Consider the following 27,240-nt stretch of genomic DNA (forward strand, 5'->3'; position numbering starts at 1 on the left):
ACATTACTTGTTACACTACTTATCCATGACTGCTCACTATATATTCAATAACACATTTTAAAGTAAAACAAGTTGCATTTGTGTAAGTATGTTTTTTAGATTAGGAACTCCATATTATATACTTCATATTGATTTGGATTGGCTTCTGGAAAAGTCCTGGATCTTGGTAAAATATTCTACGAACACATAAAGCATCCCCTGTTTTTTGCTTAGTGAGTAAATTAGGCTTGTTTGTTTTAGGAAATTGTGCCATCATTGTCCTCATGGACGCTGTATATCAGTCACTCTTTGACCTATTGATTACCAATTGATCATTTGATGTAGCGGGGGAGGGGCACATATTTTTAATTTGCCATAATACGTTCCTAGTAACAATCTATACTTCAGGGGGGAAAAAAGCTAAAATCACAAAAACATAAAAATGTAATCTGCACAAATAAACATCCCAAAATATCCATATGCAATTACACCCAAGGTTACCAAACCCAGCCAAGAAAAGTTGTACCTACTATTAAGATTTGGTTAAATTACTAGCCATACTTCAGTCCTAAAACATTTGGAGGTGAAGCAAGATAATATTTTGACAGTAATTGTTTCTGTTTAGTTTCTATTCTCGCAGCATTTATTTTGTACTCCATATTTTTTAGGTGAAAATATTGGTAGTCTACTTTTAACATCTTATTGAGGGTGATACAAGATTACTTTTTTGCCTCGTTCACCAGTCTAGAGACTAATGTGTGCCAATGCCTCCTAAGCTTGAAAGTTTTAAAGCAATTCTAAGCATAACAATGAAGAAGATAATTGCATGTTTGACAAAAGCAAATTCTACAATTTATTGAATGTAGTGAAGATTGTGAACTAAATGTCACTGTAGCAACTAAAATATTACAAATAGCTAAGTTATAACATCTTTCTAATATGTTTCATAGGAGGAGTAATTGATGAGATGGTCTGTGCAGAGCCAGAAAATCGTAAGGGAAAGCATCTTCTAAAAATTCCCTATGAGGTATATGGAACATGTTCTCCGACAACTGCTCATGTTCATCTTCCGAGTGTTCACCACCACAATCAAGACCACAGGACCACTGGGAAATATGCACATCACAATGATCATGGAGAGGGCATGCATTCAGACTGCGAACCAAAGCCAAAGCCCCGACCTGCCAGTTTGCGCCATGCAATTGCCACTGTAGTCATAACTGGTGTTGTCTGTGGAATTGTGTGTCTAATGATGCTGGCAGCTGCTGTCTATGGTTGTGCCTATGCAGCAATAACGGCAAAGTACCACAGAGAGCTGAAAGATGTAGAACGCTTGGCACCAGCAGCTGAGCAAGGGAGTGCAGAAGAGAAAGAGCCCCTTGATTGTACCTTACCCTGAAGACCATCATTTTTCACGAATATCATATTATTAGCAACAAGTATAGGAATCTTATGAATACGTCACTAACTTGCAAGACATAGCGAAGCATGGATGAGAGACCAGGAGCCGGTAGGCTTAAGATTTGTTCTAAAGAACTTTCTGACTCACATTCAATGGAGAGCATTGTTTGCAGAGCAAATCTTCAAAAATAACTCGTCTGTAGACGCTTTGGTCAAATTCAGAGGTGGGAAGAAAAGAACGGTAATGCAATTATACCTTAATGGCATCGGCTATAAAACTTATCAAGCATTGGATAGTTGCATAAGAACACACAGGTGCGTGTGTCAATCCCACGCAAGGTGTATGGGTGAATTATATATATATCAAGAGGCAGTACTCTGGAAGGATCGGTTAGAATTTAAGATGGATACTTAGACAAATGATACATCCTTGACCCTTTGTGGTCATGAGCTTTGAGGCTCCAGCTAATTAGCCTACACATTTTTATGCATTAAAGATTTTGCTCCCCGGTATTCCCTATTTATCGTACATGTCCTATTTTCTATTACGAGACATACTTATCTCAAAATCTTTAGTCGATGATGATGAAGTATCTAATTTTCGAGTGCAAAATATTTCTATGCAAAATGACTTAACTTCAAGATGCTTTAATGTGGACATCATATTCTGATCTGCATATGTAGTTTTAGAATAGCATCTAATCTACGGGCGGAATGTAAAGAGATAACAATGTGTATAAATGCATGACTATATTAACAAATAATAGCAGTACATTGGTATACCTTCGCTATTACATTCAATACGATCATGTGTCTGCAGTATTCTCCTCAATTGTGGAAAATAATGTCGTTTTCTTTTACCTTCTAATGTATTCAGAAATGCAATACATTTGTACATTTTGAGTGAATGGCAATAAGGTTCACCTCAATTCAGAATCACTTAGAAATGTGTTTCAAGCAATGGAACAAATACATGTGAAACTCATTTGCCCATACCCCTCAGGCTGTGTTGGTTATGATTTAATTGTGTTTGGTATTACTAATATTCTCCTAGAGACATTTCTATTGGCACTGGAATGAGTGGTAAATCAGATCCTTGGTGAGCTCTGCTTTTGAAGGGTATTTAACAGCCTCACTGTTATGTGCCTCATTCTGAGTGTCTTGATATTGTGAGAGATGTTACCCTCCTCGGTAAATACCGATATTCTGGGGGCAACATTTACTGAAATTTGCATTGCCTTTCCATTCTGATTTCTGCTATTCGGAATGGAGAAAATGCAGCGCTACAGATTGTTTTACTCTGTTCTGATCAGTAAAATTCAAATTGTGCAATATTTTCCCTTAAAAAACACACCGGATTTTACAGGTGGGACTTGTGCTGGTGAAGAATACTAGATGCCCTCATCTTCCTTTGCACCTGAATGTGGGTTACAGGGCCATGTGAAATGAAATTAACATTATAAAGTCCATATTACTGTAAACCGTATAATTCTTTTACTTAGTAAGCACATTTCAATGAATAAAGCAGACTTCACTGCTGCATATTTCTCATGAAGAGACTTTTTTCTGTTTATGTGTCCTGGCATGAAATCCATGAATCACTGAATGAGTCTGAACCCATAAATGTTAAGCCCTGGTATTTACATAGGATTTACACAAATTTTGTGGTGAAAGCCTAGCACATAAAGAATAGCAGTTTGTACCTGAACACTTCATTATCCGATTTATTTGATTTTTGAATATATATCGCTCGTTTTAATTTAAGACTTCCACTTTTCTGTCACGCCAGTTAGTGTTTGTTTCACAGTTTTCAAATGGGCCTCCAGCCAATAGGAACATTTTTAGCCGGCGGTTGATGATGACTTTTGGTTCACATAGGTGATATATTTTTAAAATGTGCTTCTAAATGACAAGTCAGTTTCAAAACCTCAGCGCCACTTTTAGGCACAATAAAAAGGATAGATGGTTGGACTGAATCCAGCTATTACTTCAATTTCCAATTTCTGCCACATGAAATAGAGGTGTAGCTCTATCATCTTTGAATGCAATTGAGGGGGCCTTACTAATGTAGACAATGCTGACACAATCGAAGTAAGCGTGTACACACAATCTACACCCACCTCAGGGTGAGGTGGCACATTTTATTACTATTTTGAACAAACAAGGGAACCCCCTGAGTAGCTAAGAACCCTGGGTGTCAATTATATCTTGTAACAATGGTCCTTATAAAAACAAATGTACAACATAAAATGAAATATAGACCAAGATGGGCGCTATATTATACAATGTCCAGCCTGAAACAGGATTTAATACGTTAGGTAAATTCACAATTTAACCCAATTGGCAAAAACAACAATAGAGCGGGATGCACTCCTGCATCCAGTACACAAGACAAGAAACGGGTATACAACAAACATAGGATAATTTCAGGCAAAAAGAAAAAAGAAAGCTTTGGTTCAATTAGAGATTGAATAAGCTATCCATAATAGTAACCGCACTACTTTCACACAATGGTTAAGCGTGGAACTATTAAATAGGTCGACGACGTTTCGATCCCTTGCACAAAGTATAGTGGGATAATCATCAGGACTAATGGATCGAATGCCTGAGTGTACAGACAATGTCTCCTGGGGGCTTGGTGCTCATGTTTTCCCAAAATTAGTAATGGAGGACGCGGGGTGTCTTATCTCGGCGAGTGGCTGGGATTCAAAGAACCAAGGCGGCGCCATTGCACATTGGAACCTCAGGCTGATCCCCGCCGCCAGCTCCATTGAGATTTCGGATAGCCATATCGGCAACATACTTGTAATCGTACCTGCCGTATACTCGAAAACCTACCCCTTGACCGACGGCAGCAACATTAAGCCGCCTTGGTTCTTTGAATCCTGGCCACTCACAGAGATAAGACGCCGACTTTGGCCGCCTTAATGCTAAGTTTTGATGGGAATACAGTCAAACGGAACCAGTTGTCTCCTACAGCAAGCCAAGGAAAGAGGTTTAATTACATAAATGGTCCAGTTAAAAAACTCGCATAACATCACTTCACTGATGAAATCATCCAACAACTGTAACAGTTTGCTGTACGATTTTCATACTGGAAGTTAGCTTGGATGATGTCAATCATGATGTGATCAGTGATGTCATCAATGATGTGATTTAATATGTCATGAGTGATGTAATATGTAAGGTCATAAACAGCGCATTGTAGGGATGCAAGTTAAAGTTAGGTCAGTTACATATAACTTGGGAATTTCAGGGATTATTTTGGTACATGAATGTTAGTTATATTTTTACAAGACCTACATAAAACTCCATTTTAACCTTTGTTTTCTCAGTGAAAATGCAAGTCAAAATCTTAGGACCTGATTATGAGTTTGGCGCAGCAGCGCCGGCTCAATGCAGGCTCCACTGCACCAAACATGAGCAAGGACCGCCGACCATTTCACGGGTTACACAGGTTTAACTCCTGATACGGTCGGCAGTCGTTTGCTTTTCCCATGGCGGTACCTGGAAAACAGGCACTGCAATGGGAATGGCAAAAAGGTCCAGCATGGCATGGATGTGGACGTCCATGCTGTGCTCGAACTTTGTGGGGATACAGGCAGTGGTGCATATGTTGTGCCCCCTGAATGTATCCCCACAGCGGGGCCACATGCGGCTCATTTTTTCCTGCTCCACCAGCATTTTCATGGCAGGGCTCCGCCATGAAATTGTTGGCAGAGCAGGAAATCAAATTTGCCGCGCAGGACTGCCTCAGTCCCAGCTTAGCATATTATGTTGTGGCACTCCACCAGGGAACAGTCCAAAAAGGATCGAATGTTCCCTGGCGTAGCCCGCAGCCTATAGCCGCAATGACTTTAACAGTCCTAATATGGTGGATAGTGGACCACCTGCGGGAGTCTGGCAGTCACAAAACTGCCAGACTCGTAATCAGGCCCTTAGTGCCTTGCTTCAGGATAACTCCAGTTTAATCTTTGTTTTTTATGGGAAGTTCTAGAATTTTTTTAAACATAAAGTAAGATAATATTACGATACCTAAATATACGTCAGCTGTGCACGGCGGGAGTGGATTTACTGCCTGCAGAGGGTCGGGTGCAGGGCTCTACTGTCCACACAAGCAGGCGGTCAACCCCCCACCGCACTTGGAATATAGCATCAATTTATTTTAAATATATATATGCCAATTTAATGTAATGATAAAATATATATATATATACGTATATATATATATGTATATATATGTGTGTGTGTACAAATAGAAATAAATATAACTTCATTTAATACATAACTACATTAATGTAAGTTAATTTGTTAAATAACGTTTTGTCATTTTTAATAATAAAATATTAAATACATGTAAATATTTTACTTTAAATAGGACTTTCTTAATAAATGTTAAAAAATGAAATTAAGCTCATTTAAAATATTTAAATTAAATATTTTATTTAAAATTAAGTTATAGTAGTGCTGTAGCATTTTTATTATTTTGTTCACTATTTAAAATAGATATATTAAATTAGTTTACAGTAGTATTTAGCATAACAATACTGTTACAATGTTTTTAGAGTATAAAAAACTTCTTAAGATTTCTGTATCTTTTACTATCAGGAGATCTCTACCCTGGCGGTGGACAACTGCATTGAACTTTGAAAAGTTACTAGGGGTAATTTTCACTTGTATCTTTGTCCCCACTCCGTATTGAAGGGGGTGAAGAAATGCAAGTTTACACTTTGTAGTAAATTTACTCTTGGAAATGGTGAATAGCCAAAAGTAGTAAAACTACAAAATGTAAGAGAAAAATGTACATGTGTAAAATTACTCATACATAAATGTATCTTCGTGCATAAGCCCCACTTCTTTCAAATGAAACCACAGTCACCACATTCTTAGTTGAGAGAATTATGAGGGAGGAATCTCTCCTTAACCCCTTCGCCGCGGCGCGAATTTCGCCACGGTGCGAGGGGAGGCGGGGTTGGGCGTGGCGCTCAGGTACTTATGACGGCTCCCGGCCATCATAAATCACGGTGGGCGTGTGCTCATGACGGCCGGGAGGCGTCAGAACTCCGCCCACTGATTAATTCTCCTGCACAGACGGGGAATTAACCGTACGTGGGCGGAGCGGCAACGTTCTGACGGCTCCCGGCCGTCATGAGCACTTGTCTACTGGGACTCATGATGGTCGGGAGCCGTCATGAGCACCGAAGGTATTAAATAAAATCATTTTTCTAAGCCTAAGTTAATCAAATATCAAGGGAAATATCTCTCAAAACTGATAGAAGGTGAGAATAAAAGAGCTTGTCATCACATGGAAATGAGCCTTTGCAGGGAAGACATACTCTCAATTAATGTCATTAATTGCTGATAAAAAACATAATGACGTTGTAAATGTAAATGTACAGGAATTTATATAGCGCAAATCACCGAGCGGTTTCTAAGCGCTTGCTTAGGGAACCCGTCCTGGTATTCCCCTGTGAGATAACCCCGGCAGGGTATCCGCAAGGTGAACGCCAGGCATCCCACCGCGAGGGGCCGTTGTGGAGATTAAGCAAGCTATTGCCCAGAGTCACAGAGTGTGAACCCGTGAATCGAGTAGGCACCGGAGCGAGAATTGTCGAGTCCATGGACATTTTTAGGACTCAAGACCCCGCCGAGCCGGGAATTGAACCCTGGTCCCAGGCTGACCTCTGCTTCCAGGTCTGCCTCCTCTAACCAGTGAGCCACACTTCTCCACCGGGAGAAGAGTTTCTTAGTGCCATTACCTGGGAAGGTACTGATTCACTATAGAACTACTGTTGTCAGGGATAAAAAATCCCTAGCTTATTAGTAACATAGACATGTGCAACACTTTGTTTCTTCTCAATAAAAAGAAAGCTGCACATTTTTTTTGCCAGATGCCATAGTCAATAGTGAACCTGCAATTCTGATAAGCTGTATCTGAAGTTTTTGTGGCTTGTTCCTGAATGGTGGAACACTGCCTGTCCAATATCTTGTCATTTGGAAAAGGTTCTTGTTCATCCATCCATTTTCCTATAAATCTATCCTGTATTTCATGTTTGTGTCCGACCCTTTTAATTTTCCATATAATTCCTAGTTTGTTAACACACTGTTTGAGCAATCATTAATATTCCCAGTTTAAAGCAATCTGTTGCTAAACTCCCCTTGGAAGACTCAGTGTCGTCCAAGGCCTCCTTTAATGTATTCTTATCTCACCCACGAATAATGAGTAATGTCTGAGATCAAGAACTGCATTTAAGAGTCATGTTGGGGGATTTCGGGATCATGAATTCAAATGGCACAACATTTTAATAAATAAAGAATAATAGGACTTATTCAAGGCCATACATAATTTTTGCTAACAACACAAAAATAACAGTCACCAGGGATCAATGAAAACCTAGCATAAAGCCACAAAAATATCCTCCACCTCCAAATCTGCCTATTAAGGAGCACCTCTATTCCGAATAATCTTGTTTTTGCTATCTCTTGTGGAAAGAAATTGCTCTATGGTGCCTATCTCTGGTGAGAGAGCTCTTGCCTCATGTGGTTTAGCGATGAATACCTTTTGGTTCTAATTTGGAATGGAATGGAATGGAACGAATACTTATATAGCGCATAACTGCCACCCTACGGGTATCCTGGCGCTTGGATCAAAGAAGAGCCCTAAAAAAACAGAATCAGTTATCCATAGAGGGAGATTAAGACACAACCCTTGGGAAGAGCCAAGTTTTCAAGCTCTTTCTGAAGCTAATCAACGAGCTGGCCTGTCTTAGGGTCAGGGGCAGTTCATTCCATATGCAAGAGGCCATCACTCCAAAAGCTCTACCACCCTTCCAAGACCTCTTAAATCTGGTGGTAGTAATCAGACTAGGAGTTGAAGAACGGCGCTGCCTCCTTGGATTGTACCAGGTGAATGTTTATTGTAATGGGACTGGGCCCTGGCCATGTACTGCCTTATATACAGTGCAGAGGGATTTGAAACAAATTCTCTCCCCAATGGGCAGCCAATGGAGGTCTCTTAAGGCCAGTGTCGGAGAGGACCTACGTTGTCTATTCAAAGCCAGCTTTGCTGCCATCGACTGTACTCTCTGCAACCCCTGTACAATATATTGTGGTGCTCCCAAGTACAGGGAGTTGCAATAGTCCAGCCTACTCAATATTACGCTCCTCACTACACGAGGGCGAGTGTCCTCAGGGAGTAAGAGAAGGATTTTCAGTAAAGTTCAAAGCAGGGAAAGGCAGACACTGGCAGTTTTATTGGCCTGCGCATCCATTTAGAGGTTTTCGTCTACCATAACTCCCAGATTGCGCACCATCTTAGCCGAGGCCAAAGAGTCACCCTCAGGAGTGAGCTTAAACTCTATTGGGAGGTGTCGAGACAATCTAGTGGCGATACAATATATTACCTCCTTTTTTCCCTCATTAAATTGTAGGGTATTTCTCTCAAGCCAGCCTGCAGTTTGACACATGCACTCCTGGAAGGTATCAATAGATACCGCTCTTTTCCCCTCCAAGGGGAAAAGAGCGGTATTTGGTAGATACTGATGATCTAATGAGTAGAACGAGGAAGGGATGAGGAGGTAATGTTTTGATTACTTATTAGTAATCTCACTGCTCTCATTTCTTCGACCTAATCTCAGTCCTCTAACTCTCCATACTGTGTCTCTGGCTATAATGCAGGTCTATCTGGCTGCTTTGGCAGTCCATTCTAGAGGATTCAGAGATAGTTAGTCCTCTTTAGCCAGAGCCAGAGGGCAGGAGGTTGATTTTTTATGACAACTGACGTGCAGGGCACTGATATAGTTCATGCTGACCCTGCTGTAGTCTCCTCTTAGTTTAAGGAGGTGTTATTCAGCTTCTTTCACCACTGACTTAATTTGCTCCAGAACTTTAAGACATTATTGCTCTTATCTTGGATCAGCCTACAGGAGTGTTGAGATGTCCTATTGTTCTATCAGCTATTTCAGTGTGTCCACTGGAATGCATGAGGCACTATTCCACATCTGAAATCCGTTGGCGAGCGGCCAAATACCACTGAGAGCAATCATTCACAAAAGCACTGTAGAAATGATTGCTAGAGAAAAAAACGATTGGTATATTTTTAGTTACATCCATTTTTCAGATGCTTTTATCTGTTCTTGCTCACCAGTGGTGCTGTGGAAACATATTTGGCTAAGCCAACAGGTTTAGGATTTATACATATTGCACATACCTGATCCACATTCCATACACAAGTTTTGACCTTGCCAATGCTTGTTTTCATTTTTTAGGCAGTCGAGTGCCTGTCGTTAGACTGTCATGATGCTAGGACTTGAAGGAGGAGAAGAATTAGAGCAATGAGGTTACAAGTAACCTTTCGATGTGTGGGAGTACAATAAAAAAAATGTACTAAAATAACGAAAACTAACCAAAGCTTGCTTTCTTGTGCTCTATTGTCAATACAATAATCAGGATAAACAATTAAAAAAAGTAAACAGAGAAGGAAATAGTCATATTTTAGAGGACTTGTACGTATGATCTAGACACAAGTGGGACACTAATTCAACCCGAAAAACTATAGGCTTGTCGCAATATTTGTTTTACGTTAATTTATGCATGGATCCACAGAGACCGATATGCGTGGATCTCGGACAAATATTACTGTGCATGTGTTTTTTCGATTTTTACGGATTAGAGAATCCGAGCACACGTGAGCATGTAAAATACAGTTCCGAATATTTCGTATAACCTGCATGGTTTCTATTATGTTTCATGACACGGCAGCACACGTGATGGCATCTAAAGTCACTTCCATGCATGTCTGGAGGTGATTAAACCTCGACTTTATACACCAGAAACATCACTAAAGCGCATCGAACCGGAAAAGAGGCACTTTAAGGATTTTGCCATTGACATAATAAGGCGGAAAAGGTTTTTAATATACCAGGCTCTTCGTTTTCCAACGTTTCAACATCGTGAGCGACTAATGAGCAACCGTGAGAAGAGAAAACTGGAGAAAGTCCTAGTGAGAACAGACATTACAGTCATTTCCTTCCTGCTCATTCAATTTTGAAAGAGTTTAACAAAACGTTAGTAAGCCAAATAGCATTTACGGGCCATTACAAGGGATTCACTTGGTACACACATTTTGTGATATTCCTGTTGAAAGCTCTTTTTTTCCTCTTCCTTCTTTCAGTTTACAACCCTTTCAACGAAACTTTTCTAAACATGACATCACATGAATTACAAACAGATTGTCTGGTGTTTTCAACAGCTGCAGATTCATATGTTACGAATAAAATGCGAATCATTTGATTAAGCCATGGGGTATCCTATTTCTACAGCTATGATCTATTTTTATTCAGGCCAAATTGAATAGTAAGTAATTTAACACGGTTTGTGTGCCCTTGTGCTGTTTCAAAAACCAAAATGGCCGCCATCGTCCTTTGCTGCCTAAAGGGCAACACCCTCTTAACTTGAATTCCAAGCGATCAGAGAGACATAAAAGTGGTCGCGTTGAAAGGACGTTAATCAGGAACGTGCTAGCTGTGATGTATCTTGTGTCTATTTCTACACAAGAGCTGTGGAAAATATTTGCTACTCCCTAACCTTGGGCACAGTGTAAACACTCGTATCATTGACAACTATTAAATATACAACTCTTTTGAGCAGCAAGGTGATTCCTAATTCACAGAAAGGTCGAGAGTAATTTAATTTTCTTGCCTGTTGCTTTACCCATTTGCTATACAGTGCCAAACATAAGTGTATTTACTTAACACAACGGAATGTGAGTTGGGAAAAATATTCCTTGTGCTTAAACCATCTGAGGTGGTAGCATGGGGTGTGAAAAAAAGGAACTTTTCTGTATTTTTCGCCGCATCTATTACCTTGGCTCATGGATGATACAGGGAGCTGGGTAAAGTTACCGGGTAGAGTTATTGGGCCTGATTCTATAATATTTTTTCTTTCTAAAATCTGATCCAAGAGAATAAAAAACACATACTTTCAACCTGTAAATCAGAAATCTGGATTCACAATTCAGGATTAGTCTGTAGACATCTACATACTGTTGCTGACATTACTGCTTTTGTGGACAGTCATTTTAACAGGATTAAGTGAGGGTTATGGACAGAAAAATGATAATACATGGAGAGTAGGATTTACAGATATAAGAAAATAATTTCAGCATACAAAACAAGCATTATGATTTCCAGACTAATGATTTATTTGTAAAAATACATGAATTGCTGCTAAAAGGGCGTGCCAGGTTGGCTGGTCATGGTACATGTATGAAGCATTTACACAATTGGAATTTTAGTATTAAATCTGTTTTATTGACAGAATATATTGTAGAGAACAAGGTTGAGGTGCCTACAACCCAACGGATCGGCTTAGTGCTGACAGTCTGCGCAGGTCAGATAACAATACGAATGTGGATTCCAAGTTCTAAACACAGCAAGCCGCCTACAACCCAAAAGGGCCGGCTGCGTCATAAGAAATGCAGTAAGTAATGGACTGTGCTGTAGGCTGACGACAAGGCAATTGAAAAGCAATGAGGCTCAGGAGCTGCTTGTTGCCCCTTAAGGGCAGTAGGCACTTGCAATAGTCCGGTTGTGAACATTGAACAAAGCATGAACAGAGAGAAACAATAAAGAATCCTACCTATACCCTCCCCTCCCTCACCCTATTTTCTCAGTGAGCCAAACAAAAGTGGAAAAAGAAAATGTCAGCATGCGTTCCCTGTATGATACAGCGGGTCTACCACGTCGGTAAGTGGAAGGGGGACTGTGCAATGCCTTCTTATGGCATGGTAGTGGCTTCGTCAGGGACCAGCCTGAGGACACAGAGGTATTGTGGGCAGGTCAGTTTTCGAAATTTTGTGGTGAGAATACCTAAGAAGGGGTCCCAGGTTTTAGCATTGGCTTCACTCTTCCCTGCTGCTGCCATAGAAAGTTTCTCCATTGCCAGAAGATTCCAGAGTTGGTGTACCCAGTGTATATGCTCCAGTACCTGATACGATTTCCACCTTGCCAGTATAACCCTAAGTGCAGCGTTCAAAGCGTGAGCGCAGTGGGAAGGTGATTGCATTGGGGAGGCCTAAAAGTGTGAACGCAGGGAGACGGGTATGAAGGTATTGTAGGCAACTTCAATGTCGTCCAGTATCTGCTCCCAGTAGCGGGTTAGTTTGGGGCAGTGCCAGAGCAGGTGGATCAGGGTCCCAGGGCTACCACATCCCCGCCAGCAGAGGCCATCGCATTGGGGTTGCCATTTAGAGAGCCTAGCAGGGGTATAGTGCCAGTATGTCGCGATCTTAAAGGCAGTTTCCGTGTGGCTCGAGGAATATGTAGTGTGGTGTGTGCAATAAAAAACATCCTCCCACTCCTTATCAGACAGCGCTCGTCCTAGCTCAGTCTCCCAGCGCTTCTGTCCAGCAGTGCGAAATCTAGGGAGGGTAGTGGTAAGGAAGGAGTACATTTCCGAGATGAGGCGTTTATCGTCTATCTTGCTGATTAGCCATTTCTCGAATGGCAACAGCAGACAATATGCTAGTGGATACGTCCCGGCGCTAGAGATCCAGTGTATCATCTGGGAGTGCAAATAAAAATCAGTTGCGGATAGGTATAGTCCGATCGAAGTTTCTTAAAGGGAGTGAGGCCCTGTAGGCCGAATAGGTGTCCCAAGCGTTTACATCTCCCTTCTATTCATCCCCGGTAGAAAGGAGGGGTTCATGAAAAGCAGAGTCATGGGAGAGGGGAACGTGGTCAGGTTGGCCTTACTGGATACTCTGTCCCAGGCAAGCATTGTGGGACACGTTACAGGAGAGGAGTAAAGGCCCCAATAGCGGTCAGATCATGGCATCCATGCTTTGCGCCAAATGTGGTGGCCCGCTACTGACTGGTCCATGAATACCCAATATTTCTCTGTCATGGGGCGGTTCCACTTCACCAGATAGCGTATCTGCATGGGGTGAAAATATTGTGTGAGATTAGGGAAGGCTAAACCTCCATTTTTCTTAGGCCGTTGAAACTGAGTTTTCCGCAATCGCGAAGCGATCGGGCCCCAAACGAATCCCTCAATCGCCGACTGTACCTGTCTTAGGGCGTGCGGTGGGGGCTCTAGTGGCAGTGTTTGGAACAAATACAGAGCTCCCAGCAGTACGTTCATTTAGACCGCAGACAGTCTCCCAAACCAAGTCAGGGGAAGGCTACGTCATCGATTGATATCGGCGCGGATCCGTTTCAATAGGATCGAGTAATTCCATTCCGAGGTTTGCGTTAGGCTTTTATGGATGACCAGACTCAAGTACGTAACACCATCAGACACCCACTTAAAGGTAAAGCGATTGCAGAGAGTTCTCTCCGTCAGAGGAGTGGCGGTGAGATTGAGTACTTGCGACTTCAGCATGTTAATTTTAAAGCCAGAGAACTGGCAAAACGTCTGGAGGTAGTCCACAATAGCCGGCAAAGAGGTTAGCGGGTGCTCCACTGAGAAATTGAGATTGTCTGCATATAAACTAATAAGATGCTGGTCTAAGCCGAAGGGGATGCCACGCGCAAGGGGGTTGTCCCAGAGTCGATGGGCCAGCGGCTCCATATACAGGGTGAATAGCAAGGGAGAGAGGGGACAGCCCTGCCGTGTACCCCGCCTCCCATCAAAATGGAAAGAGAGGACGCCATTGACCCGCACAACCGTCCGATGTGTGCTATAGATGCTCGAAATCCAGCTTCGGAACCACAGTCCTAGGCCAAAGTGCTCAAGTGTCGCAAAGAGGTGAGGCCAGTGCATGTGATCAAATGCTTTCTCTGCGTCAATCGCTAGTAGTAGGGCTTCCTCTTGTGACCGGTGCACTTTATCGATCAGTTGACATATACGTTTAGTATTGTCCCCACATTGCCGTCCCAAGATGAAACCGGACTGGTCCGGTTCTACAAGGCCCGGCATATGAGGGTTTAGTCTGTGTGCTAGTATGCTAGAGAATAGTTTGGCATCTATGTTTAGTAAGGAGATTGGACGGTAGGAGCTACAAAGTTCCGGGTCCTTGCCTGGTTTGAGGATGACTGAAATAGAAGCTTGTAGCATGGAGGGAGTGAGGGATCCCGTGTCAGCAAAGGAGTTAAACAAGCGGGTTAATAAGGGGACGAGTTCAGCGCAATAGGTTTTATAAAAAGGGCACTAAAGCCATCAGGTCCTGGGGCCTTCTGTATCTGCAGCCGTGCAATTGCAGAAATCACCTCTTCTATGCGGATGGGTGCTTCCATGTCATCCGCTTCGCCAGCAGGTAAAAGGGTCACCGCAGCACCGCTGAGATATTCAGAGGGATCAGACCTTAGGGAGGGATCTGCCGCATATAGGAAGCTATAAAAGGAACAAGAAGTAGAGAGTATGTCGACGTCGCCCGAGAGGGATTGGCCAGCACCATCGCGAAGCATCGTAACCGAGTGGGCCTCCTGTTGACTACGAAGGCAATGCGCCAACATACGGCCTCCCTTATTGGAGCCAACAAAGTACTTATGTTTCAGGTGAACCACTGCGTGTTTGGCTCGGTCTAGATCCAGACGACGGAGCTGAAGCCGCTCCCTTTCCAGCTGCTGCCACACTCGTTGGGCACCCGTACGCTTATGTATAGCATCAAGCTCTTTGACTGTATCCTCCAAATCTGCTCGTTTCGTCTGTCTAGTCTTGTTCTCAAAGGCTGCCTTAGCTATGAGAGCCCCTCATGCTACTAATTCAGGAGCCTCCCAAATCGAGGCGAGTGGCGTGTCTTCCCTGTCATTAGTTGTTATATAGTCAATGATGCACCGCCTAATATTCGTTTCTACATCAGGGGATCAATGCAGTGAGTCTCGCAAACGCCATCACACTGTAGAAGCAAAATGCTCAGGGGGTAAGCGTAGGGATAGGGTAATGTGTGCATGGTCAGATAGGGCCCTCGTCTCAATGGTAGACTCTGTGACCAAGACCCATGCAGCTGGGGTAACTAAGAAGTGGTTAAGTCTTGCATACGTCTTGTGCACGGCCAAATAATATGAGAAGTCCCTCTCATCTGGGTGTAAGCAGCATCAGGCGTCCCTAATCCCTGCATCTCGCAACCAGTCCCTGCCTTTTACTGAGAGGGCGCCCCCGCTCCCAGTACAGGAACCAGAACGATTCATCTCTCCATTCATCACCAGGTTGAGGTCACCACCTATAATCACCACGGGATTGGGAGAATGCAAGACCTCAGCCAGGCATCTATCAGGAATTTATCTGGGTGATCATTGGGGGAGTAGATGGAGGCAATAGTGCATGAGGAGGAGCCTAGTTAGAGCCGAAGAGCAAAAAAGCACCCATTGATCTTCGAGATGATGCCCAATACTGTGCCCTTAAAGTGTTTAGCTACTAGGACGGCCACTCTCCCTCATTTGCTATTTGTAGAGGACCAGTTCTGTTGAGGGAAATGACTATGACATAAGCGGTGAGTGTCAGTTTGAAGTAGGTGGGTTTCTTGAATAAGGCAAAAATGTCGCCCTCGGAGTTCTCCAATAGGGATAATATCGCTCTCCGCTTACTGGGTTGGTAAGACCCCGATCGTTGAGACTGGCGATTTTGAGATCAAGGTGGGGAGGGAGGAGTTAGGCAAGCGGTATAAGAGGACGTTCTACTCCTAGGTGGAGAGAAGACAAAGAGGACGTGCTAGATGAGGATAGGCAAGCGTACATGACCACTGTGTGTGTAGCTGGCAGAAAAACTCACTGAGGAGAAAACCCACGCGTCCCAAAAAGGAAAAAACAACCCCAAATAAAAAACAACTGGAATAGCAAGGCCATTATCAGACCACCCTGGGGCCGGTCGTCCGCTGTAGACAAAAGAAAAGGCCCGCAACAGTGCGGAGGTGACTCATGTCCGTCAAAGAAGTAAATTTCGGGGGTGCAGTGACGAAACAAGTCTAAATAAGTAGAAGGGTGCTGGAACTCCGGCCCGCTCGAGTTGAGGGATACATATGTGTGCTAGTTCAGAGGGTCAGGCGGGGGACGTATTACCAGGGCTGCCAGCCAGTGAGGCCAGAAAGTTTTCCCTCTCCTTCGCTCGAGCTACTGCATCCGGTTCATGAGACGGAGAGGAGGGCTTGCCCACGGTGTGCCAGCAATACGGCCTGATGTTGTGGGGTGTAGAGGCCTTTTGTGGGTGAGGCGGAGCCGGAGGCGGGAGACCCAAAAGATTGGAGGCTTCTTGGAGAGATCTGTGTTGGCACAATTTCCAGTCAAATTTAAAGATAATGCTGAAGGGATGGCCCCAGGCATAAGCGATCCCTTTCTCCCTCAGGTGTTCAGTTTTGGGCTGCAATTCTCGCCGTTTGAACAGAGTGACTGCGGAGAGGTCCTGATAAAGTGTTGGAGCAAGGCAGTGGAATTGTAGAGGGTGCGAGTCTCTGGCTTTGTGAAGAATAAGTTCCTTCAGTTGGAAATTGTGAACACACGCCAGGATGTCCGGTGTAGGGGCAGCGTTCCGACGGGGAAGGCTATGTACTCTGTCGTTTGGATCTCAGTGGTATGTCCTGGGCCCAGAATATTAAAAAAAGGGCTTGGACAAATTCCCCTATATCACCTTCCTCCGCCCCCTGTTTCACTGCACGGATTTGCACGTTATTGCTGAGGGAACGGTTCTCTAGGTCTTCCGCGTGCCCCTGCAGATTGACGTGTTGTTCTTTGAGAAGAATAATTTCCTATTGTAGCATTTCAAGTTCCTTATCACGCCCATTTTCAAGCTCCTCCAGTGTCGCAACACGGTCACCTATCTCCGAGACATCCCGACAGACCTCACAAAGGTCCACTGCCAATTGGTCCTTGAGCTCCTGAAGATCCTCCTTAAGCGCTGAGAAGAGCTAGGTCATAAAAGCCTTTGTGGCCCTTGCATCCGCTCCATCCACCGCCCCCACAGCCAGCTGCGAGCTCTGCCCCATAGTCTTGGCCTGTAGCATGTCTCTGACTGAGCAATCCTTCTTAGGCCGCCCCGACGCCATGAGGGTCCAATTCCAGAGAGGCCCGACAGAAGGGGTCACTACCACCAAGTGACGTTGTAGGTCGCGCTGAGTTACAGGGTGTGGTTGGGGCTGGCGTTGGAGTTAGAAGAGCAGGGCTTGAGTGCGGGGAGAGTGTGTGCCCTGGTGCAAGGGCATAGGCACCCACTGAACCTGTAGGGGGGCTCAAAGGACACGCTGACCGACCTGTGTAGCATGTGGGCAAACACGGACACCGAGCGTTCAGATGAATAGCGCTAGGTTTCTCTGCTCCACCATGAAGGTGGCAGCACCGTTGAGTATTAGCCATTTGTCCAGTCGCCCAGGCAGTTGTGTTGATCAGCCAAGCACTGGGGGGGGACACGCTCCACTGCCTGTTCGAAGTTCTGTCTCTCGCGCCCCCTCCACCAACCACGGCACTCCTCCCGCTACGTCCCTTGAAGCCGCAAATATCTGGGGCCGCACTGGAGTCCTCCAGGGGCCAGGACCACTTCCTCAATTGGTGCGAACAGGGCTTTGTGATGTGGTAGGCCGAGGCGCAAGGCCGCACTCCGGTACCAGCCCTACGTTAAGGAAGACCGAGTTTCTCAGGAGGGAGGCCGCCAGAGGGAGAGATACGTTGAACCGCCGAGAAGTACGCCCGGGGGCAGGTCCCACCCCGGGCAAGGCCAGACTAAAATGGCGGGCGTCCCTGCTGCTTCAAATCCCAGTGGACAGCGGGCGCCGAAACCTGCCCCGGAGTGGTCGTGCACAGGCAAGTTTAGGGGGCCGTAGAGTGGGGCAGCACCAGCCTCAGGTCTCACGCAGGCCACCCCCGAGTCATCCCAGCCCTGGCAGACCCCCAAAGTCAGGCAAGGCACCACAGGGAGATTATTCAGCCGTTAGCAGAGGAGGCGGCCAGTGGGCGAGATGAGCCTGACCGTCAAGAAAAGGGTCCGGGAGCAGTTCCCCCCCCCCCCGGGCACGGCCTCAAACTCAAAGAAATGGCGGGCGCCCCTGCCTCTTCAATCCACTGCGGCCCACAATCGCTGATCTCCACCCCTAAGCGGACACACCCCAGGCCGCCTCCACCCCAGCGGGGCTCCAAGAGCAGTTGAGGCACTGCGGGGGATCAAGCAGCCGGCAGCGGGAGCCGGCCCGGAGACAGCGTCAGCTCGGCCTCTGAGTCGGGGAAGATCGGAGGACCGGGTCCACTCGAGAAGCACTCCCGGTGTGGACGAAGGGAAGCTGCGCATTGTAGGGTACCTGAGGCCCGCAAGAGGCGAAGGACGAGTCAGAGAGGCCGCAAGTGATCAACAGTGCTAGGGGGGGAGACCGGACAGAGGTCCCCGGCCACCCAGCGTTGAACTGCGACCATTGGTCTCAGGGCCACGCCTCGTGATCGGCAACCCCGCGGCCACAAACAGCACCCAGCGAGGGTGCAGCGGCCATCAAAGTGTTCTTTGGGCAGTCTCCTCATGTCAGCCGGCCGAAGCTAGAGTCCACCGCCAGTTATAGCCATGGATGGAGTGCGATAACAAGGCTATAGCACTCGACGGGACGGAGCGATCACAAGGCATGTCCAATGCGGTCGCCATCTTGGCCACACCCCCCAAAATTGGAATTTTGACGATAACTACTAAAATTCTCCATTAATTTTCCCACACTCAAAGCTATATTGCAACACTCATCAGATTTATCAGGGAAACTCACTGAAATCTAAAGAAGTTTCAGGGTTCAAGGACATAACCTTGGTAATTTTATGCAGAATGAATAATATCCCAGCAGGTGCGGGTACAAGTTCACCACAGCAAGCATGTTCAACGGCCTTATGAATGAACCCCACAATAAAGTTAAAATCCCACAAAACATTTTGGGCAAAGGGTTTTTTAAAGATGTAGAAATGTAACTAAGATGCAAAGAATATTTAAGCAATGTTATCTAACGGGAATGGCACTCCAAGCTAGTTATTAACCGGGGTAGGGTCAACATTATTGTCCTGGGTAGAGTCAAAGGGCCCCGAGGTGAACCAAAGGCCCTTTGCACCACAGTCAAAATATTTTTTTGTGTTATTTATACTTTATAAACTGCTACATTCAATAATAATTATTTAAAAATATTTTAAATAATTTGCATTGTAAATTAGACAAAACAACGAGGATACTATTTTAAAACACAGTGACAACTATACAGTTTTCACAGGCTGGGAACACTTTAAAAATGTGATACTAAGACACGGAAAGAAATGTTTTTCAGGACTCCTCTATTTCAGGGAATTGTAGCAGCATAAATAAGAGACACTTTCATGTACAGATTCAGTATTCTGAACAGGATGGCAATTTATTCTAAGGTGCCTTCTCCAGAAGCATATCTCCCAGTGCAGGCACATTCAGTGTGATATATGGATATAACAATTCCTTATTAGAACTCTCTGATCCTCACAGGCAGCTGATATAGGAAACAGGTATTTGATTGATATCGAAATGAAGCCCATCTCATATACTAGCTATGAATTTCCTGGGCAAATATTGACGGGCTAGGAGCCAATCAAAATGCAGCAATTTTGGTAGTGTACAGTTGTCTGATTTGCAATACTTTGTAACAATCTACAAATAAGAATAACACAATTTAGTAATTCTTGTTCTTATTGGTACAGGTGTAATACACAAGTCAATTTAGGAAAGCTGGAAGTACACTATTTAGAAATTAAATATTCATACTACCTTTCAGCTAATTTCTAGCTCATCCAAAAAGGTATCTCTAAATATGAACAACAATGAACAGAGTGTCCAATGTTATACTCTCTCACCCCTCTTATCATTTATCTTCACTTTGTATGTGGCACCACTGGAGATCAAGGTCCAATAATTTAGCAGTTGATATTGATCTATTCTTGTAATCAGTTGACTAATGATTTTTAATATTGTTTCCCTATGAACTGGATGAGTGTTACAGGATAGTCATTGGCAGGGGTCATCGGAATTACAGAGGTTATCATTAGGAGGCAGAGGATCGGCCCATATGTTGGTTGTCTGAGAAGAGGCCTTGTCAGAGGGAGGTCTTGATTAAGTCTGGGTATAGGTTTAATTACACCATCGTAATTTGCAATATTACGTGAATTGTGTTATGCTTGTTGTCAAGTGAAATTCCCCAAATTATGCCATCATGTCACTTTGCCTAATGGCTGCAAACATGTACTGCACATGCACAGAAACTACAGGAAAGGAGTGGCTGTTGTTCCTGGTGATTTTCTTTAAATGTATGTTAAAATACAGGGCAAAATGATGGATTTGCTTTTTGTCATAATTTCATGTAATTACGCAAATGCAAAATACTTGAATTTCACACTCTTCTAGTGTATTGAGAAGGAAAATATTGTCTTCATGTGTGGTTGCCTTGTAAGTAGTGAAGAAGGCAGTAAGGGCCTAATACTGACTTTGGCACAGTTGCGCCGGCTCTCTGCCGACATAGCTGCACCAAAGCTGCGCGAGGACTGCCTGCCGCATTACGAGTTGAACTTGTGTACGGCGGACAGTCCTTCGCCTTTCCCATGGCGGTGCCTGGAAAACAGGAACCGCAATGGGAAGTGCAAAAAAGTTCCAGCACAACATGGACGGTGACGTCCATGCCGTGCTGGAACTTTGGGGGAATACAGCCGGGGGGGCACATATTGTGCCCCCCTGAATGTATCCCCATGGGGGGGGGACATTTCCTCCACTGCCAGCTGGCAAAACTTGTAATACGCTGAGTGGGACTGAGCTAGTCCTGCTCAGCATGTTACATTGTGGAGCAACCCTGCCACCACCATGGAATGACTGTTCCCTGGTGCAGCTGATGGTCCTCCACCGCAGAAACTTTTGAAGTCGTAATGCTGCAGACAGACCATCGCCACCTCGAATCTGCTCATAATCAGGTCCTAAGGTCTTTCTGTGAAGTGTCTTGGTGGTCGTTGAGCTGGACATTCTACATAGAGAAATGGGTTAATAGGGCGGCTGTTTGGTGCTATTATTGTGTTTATTTGCTCCTGTTGACCTCATGTGGCAAATTTTATAGTTGTCACACTTTCAAATGAAAATATATTTTTGTTTTCTTAACAACTTTGGCACTGTTCTACCAATCTGCATGAATATACAAAGGTTCAACTGTTCTTGGCACATTTTGTGCAGATTCATAAAGTCAGGGCCAAAAAGTAGGGGGGTCCCAAAAGTGACATTTCCCATAGGAATGTTTTGCCCTCAATACAAAAAAAAATGTCTGAACTGAATTCCACAAAACCTGGTATGTAAATAGATCTTTACTCAAGGAATTCGTGTATCTAGCAGTGGATTTGTGAAACCACCATGCTCTTATTGGCTGAAGGCCACAGAAAAATTTCTGTTGGGGCTGCCATTAGCATTTTAGGAACTCATAGGGAGGTAGGCACACGTTGCCTCCCCCCTTGCATTTAAAAGTGCCCCAGGGACTACCATGTACCAAGGAATTTAATTATATGTAGGAGGGGGACCGCATAGACCCCCCTCCATGGGATCCAAAGAGCCCCGGGGCACACCACCTCCGCAGGGGTTGATTATTAATTCGGAGGGGGGACACCCAGACCCCCTCATTGCTCGGACCATCACCTTCCTGCGGCAATGAATATAATAGAGGGAGGGGGTATGCATAGCCCTCTTCTCAGGCCATGTACGGCACCAAAGACCACTACGTCTCCAGGGCTTTCTTTCTTTTTTAGAAGGAGGGGGGCCTGCACGGCCCCCTCTCAGGATGTTCCTGGCCACGTGTACCACAACATCCCGGGGCAGGCCCTTGAAAATGAAACGATGGGGGCAGCACAGCATTATTCGCTGCTCCCTATGTGTCAGAGCAATGCTGGCTCCTGCTGGAGGTGGGAGATGGCAGGGACCGTGGTGGCTTCTCCGTGATAACCATGTAAATGCAGGGCAACAGGGCGATGGGGCCCGGGGCCAAAACCAGCCTGGGAGGGGGGCCACATGGAAAAATATAAAACCAGAGATCATGGGTCACCCTTTTAATTACCTCAGTATGCAAATGCCCAAAATCATCTGCAAGTGCCCACCTTTGAGTCTGTGAGTAGATGTGTGAGAAGTTTTGTAGGTGTGTGCGTGGCTGTATGGGTGTGTGGGTGCCAATGTGGGTCTGTGACTGGGTCTGTGAGTGGCACTATGGGTCTGTGAAGGTTTATGTCTGTGGCTCTGTGAGTAGGTGTGTTAGTAGCTGTGCGTGTCTGTGAATGGGTGTGTGAGTGATGCTATGGATTTTGGGTATTTGCATACCTAGGGAATTCAAAAAGGGGAGAACCACGGACACTGCTCTCACCAGGAGATGACAAGAAAGAAACCACTTGTCACAGTCACTACGTATCAGATTATGTTCCATTAAATCAACAATGCATTCACCACCATTAAGGGTTTCGGATTGTTTTTCACCATGGAATACTAGAGGAAACACATTTGATTTGCATTTGCCAAACCCAAGACGTTAGAAACATTAGTGCTTTACTGAAGTGGAACTTAGGAACCTGCTATGTGCATATTTGAAAGTGATTCCCGTTGAGAGTTGATTTCTGTGAAATGCGCACCTGGGCCAGACTGGAACCTAATTTTTTCCCAGAAGAGTTCCCAGTTTTGCCGAAAGCGTCTACCCAACTAGAGTTCTTTCATCTGGTTAATTAGTAAGTGCTACCTCTTTGGGTAAATGTGCATATTCTCCACAACAGCTGCATGAAGGACACTGGGTAATGTTTCCAGTGACCGTGTGCATTTCATTTTGGCAATGTGATTATTCCTCAAGCATGTGATATTGTGAAGCCTTATCAAGAGAAGATGATGAGATTACAAAGAGGTGAACTTCCCCTTAACTAAACACACTCAGGGGACTTTTGGTAAGCTGTCCATCAACTTGGGAAATGGGGAAGACGTTTGCATACTACTCACAGGAACAGGGAGGTGGCCCATGTTCCCCCCCTCCCTGGGCAAATGTCAGCCCCAGGGAACCCACACCCAGGGCCCTGGCTGAAATTGAATGGTGAAGGGTACAGCGCAGCCTGCTCCCTGGGCCGGGTTTGGACCAGGGAACCAATCTCCCAGGGCCAAGTCTTAATTCAATCGGCGAGTGGGGCTGCGTGGCCGCCTCCCTGGGTCACTTTTGGTCCCAGGGACCGCATCTCCCGAGACCCGGTCTGGTTATGCTGGGTGCCCTGGACCCTTGCCATGGCACCCAATCTGCATCTTTGGGGGCCATGTGGGGAACATGAATGCCCCGCAGTCCCTGCTGGCTCCCAGCCTCCTGTGGGAGCTGGAATAACTCTCATACACAGGGAGCTGCTAAACATGCAGCTCCCTCTGTGTGGGAGAAATCCTTTCAACTGTTTCCCTGCCCGCATGACTGTGAGCAGGGAAAAAGATGGAAACTCTGCTCCCAGCAAGTGGGAGCAGTGTGACAACTCCACCTTGCTGGGAGCAGAGTTAGTGTTTGCTCTGACTTGGTGGGAGCTGTCAAAGCTTCTGCCAAGTCAGAGCAAAAAGCTATGTCCTGGGGGTGGGCACCCCGGAAATCGGGATCTCCTGCCAGTGGGGGAGGTGGTGGTCCCCAGGTCCATTAATTGTTCCAGGAAGGGGTCCCCTCCTTTTGTGTGCATGGGCTGGCCCTATGGAGGTGGTGGGGCCATATATGACCACCCTACTAGTTTTATTTCTACCTGGGGCGGTGGTGGTTCCTGGGTCTTCTATGAAATCCAAGAAGGGGGGTCAGAGCGCCCCCATCCATTTATAAAAATAAAGCCCCAGGGAGGTGGTGGTACCCGGGGCTCAAAAGCCTTAGGACGGGGGCCCCATATGCCCCCTCTATGTTAAAAAAAATGCCCCTGGTCTGCTGGTTTTATTTCGATCGTTTCATTCTCCATTAGATTGTGTTCTCTTTTTTCAGGGGCAATCATAGTACTTACAGAAAAAGTCAGAGTGTTATTTTTACTGTATCCGATGCAGATGGCTAACTGAAATTATGCCATCAAAATCATTACACTCAATCAGAAACAGCTATGTTTCCCCCTAGTCAATGTGGGAAAGGTAGCACCCATCCACATTTGAATGTCTGTCGGAATATAGTGGAGGTTAACCAGGGAGGTGGAGGGATCTTCATCAAATGATACAAGGAGCTGGGGGCCTTTCAGTATACATGAATACAGAGCACCCATAACACTTGATGAATTTGAGGACGGGGGTCTCACAAACATGCTAAACAGAATAGGTAAGAAGGAATACATTTGGGGAATGCTACAGCTGACTTTGTAACGGTCAGACCAGTAGTACATAGAGTGGTTATAATCTGAAAGGAGAGAGGAAATCCCTGTTCCCACTGTCCCAGAGATGCCCTCCTCTTCAAATCTCTCAATAAGGATAATATGGTTGAATGTATCAAATACAGAAAATAGATCAATTATAATTAAAGCTTCTCCTTCAGTTATAGTCATCAATAAGAATACTTTTTTACCTCCCACCAGCTGAGAATGCAGCTGTCATGGATTTAATTACTCTGTAGTTGTGCTAACATTAATTGTTCCAGGATTTTTACAAGCAAGGGGAGTAAATCAATCGGCTGATAGTGTTCTGCGACTATGACTATGGCAACGATATCAAACGTTTTTCTAAAGCTATCATTTAAAGTAAAGATTTTTTTGAATCATGCGTAACAGTACATGTGCAATGGAGTAAATCATTTTTTTGGCACTGAGGGCAGTACATCAACTGCAAAAAGCCTTTGCAGTGTTAGTATTAGTATATTTACTTTCTTAGCCAAAACCCGCACCCCCACCCCTCAGCCCTTCCACACCCTTGAACATAAAAATAAGAAGAAAGGGTGCATATATTGTCTTGAAAAAAATCACAGACATCTGGATAATTCTCGGTCAATATATAACGTATGTACTACATATTGCCTGTGTCCCCTCAGCTTAGTTAACATCATGTCTTATTGATCACCATGATCCCATTATCAATGATTAAATAGGTTCAGAGACAGTAAGTGTTCAGGGCAGGAGATCTGTGCAGTAAGAACTCAAGTAGCAGACCACATTTCGCCTTGAAATCTTTACATTTGTCTGAGAGTTTTCCTGACTGTCTCTCTATTGCGAATATGTTCTGTAGTGTAAGAAGCCTTTATGCAATGGTTGGAGGTTTCCATGTTTTGCACTTTGAGGTCAAGGTGGTCTTTACTGCACCCAAGCAATTCTACAATTGCAGGCCGTCTATCATAGTTTGATGTTCTGGAATAGGAGAGCGAATGTGCGACTAGATAAAAGATATGAATGAAGGGATGGGTTCCCTAATGACGGTTTTTGTAGCAGCTAAAATCCCTATCTAGTATGTTTTACTGTGTTAGCATTCCCATTATATGTGTTTAAAGTCTCAGACAAGTTTGAATCCCCTCCAACATAAATTGCTAGTATGAGGGCAGAATTTGTTCAACTTGTAGTCAGCTTCCATACAGAGGATGTTATTCAAGTTTCGGACAATATCCTTCTCTAGCATATCCAATATCCATCAAAGCCTTGCTTTTTCACTTCAGCTCACCTTGCATGATTGAGTTACTGAGGACAAGGAGCCCAGGAGTAAACTATATAAAAAGGCAATCATTCCCTTGGTGCCAGAAGATGTCAATTATGTATTGGTCTCGAGTACTTGCTACTCCACTGGTTGGGTTAATTACCGAATGACACACGTGGGCATTATGATATTACTCCAACTTATCCAGAATGAATATTCCCTTGCATGATTCAAATGATAAGAACAAAGCTCAGCACCTAAGTCGAGGTGCAGGAGGGACTCACCGGGCACACTCCGCCGCTGCTGCTGGGGCCCACACGCTGTGAGTGCTGCACGCCGCCGTTGCTTTCCACCTGCACGGCCGCCGGCGGACTACAGCTCCCAGCAGCCTGAGCGGGTCATTTCCGGTTTCTGCGCGCCCGGAGGCGCTGATAACGGAGGAGGCTCCCTCTGCGTCGCGGGACGCGCGCGGGACGCGCGCGGGACTGCGCCGGGCTAAGCCCGGGACAAGGGCGGGCCTTCTGTGGCCCTCAGTGGACAACAGGGGACGGGACGGGCCACCCCCCTTACCAGCGGTATTCAATCCTGAAAGCTCCGGGAGCTTAATAATAAGGTACTGTTATTTGCTCCTCCCCGTTTTATTTTCCTTTTTGCTGTGGGTTATTGAGCCAGCTGCCTCCCTTAAGAGTGTGAGTGACACATTTTCTCTTGTGCGGAACTATTCGCTTCCTCAAGTACTTTCTCCTGCACCTAACCGTTATTTAAGGGAGAACCCCCCCCAGCAAAATGAGTATCCAGGGCAAGAAATCTAAAACATCTGCTTCTCGCCCAAACACCAGACTTCAGGCCACAATGCCGCAATCCCTCCCAACGCTGACAGCCATTGATAAAATGCTGCACATACCATAGGGGTGGTTGCCGACGCAATTGAAAATACTGAAAGAAGATTATCTTTCCCACCTACAATAAGCTCTAAAGACCACGTAGAAGATTGCTCGGTCATTGCCATCGATCCCACGATCCTGGACTCTTATCTAACATCCACCTATGCCGAGCTCCCCTGTGCACAGATCCCGGTTGAGACCTCAGTGGTTGATGATGTACCACCGGCCCCGGTTGAGTCCTTTATTAATTTTAACGACGATCAACTTTGTATTCTGACTTCCCCCTCTCTCTGTGGCAAAATCCAAACTTGGTAGGGTGGGCTCCAAGAAAAAAAAGGATAGTCTTCCTAAGAATCTTGGGATCAAGAAACAGCCTAACCATAATTTAGTAACTCCATCCGAACACTCCCGGCATCCAACTACAGGGATACCATGCTGGGTCACCAATATGGTGACGGACCTTCAG

The 27,240-nt window shown here is 45.0% G+C and overlaps 2 protein-coding genes across 2 annotated transcripts in view; one reads left to right on the forward strand and one right to left on the reverse strand.

Moving 5' to 3' along the window:
- The window catches only part of LRTM1 (leucine rich repeat transmembrane protein 1), a 74,038-nt gene extending 71,095 nt beyond the window's left edge, over positions 1–2,943 (forward strand). Inside the window, exon 3 of the mRNA XM_078661586.1 lies at positions 930–2,943. Within this exon, the coding sequence (XP_078517712.1) occupies positions 930–1,378 (449 nt within the window). The 3' untranslated portion in view covers positions 1,379–2,943. The remainder of the gene's footprint in view (positions 1–929) is intronic.
- CACNA2D3 (calcium voltage-gated channel auxiliary subunit alpha2delta 3) overlaps positions 1–27,240 on the reverse strand; it is a 2,522,256-nt gene that overhangs the window by 575,099 nt on the left and 1,919,917 nt on the right. The gene's annotated exons all lie outside the window — the stretch shown is intronic.

Source organism: Lissotriton helveticus, chromosome 9 (genome assembly GCF_964261635.1).
Source record: "Lissotriton helveticus chromosome 9, aLisHel1.1, whole genome shotgun sequence".
Lineage (NCBI taxonomy): Eukaryota > Metazoa > Chordata > Amphibia > Caudata > Salamandridae > Lissotriton > Lissotriton helveticus.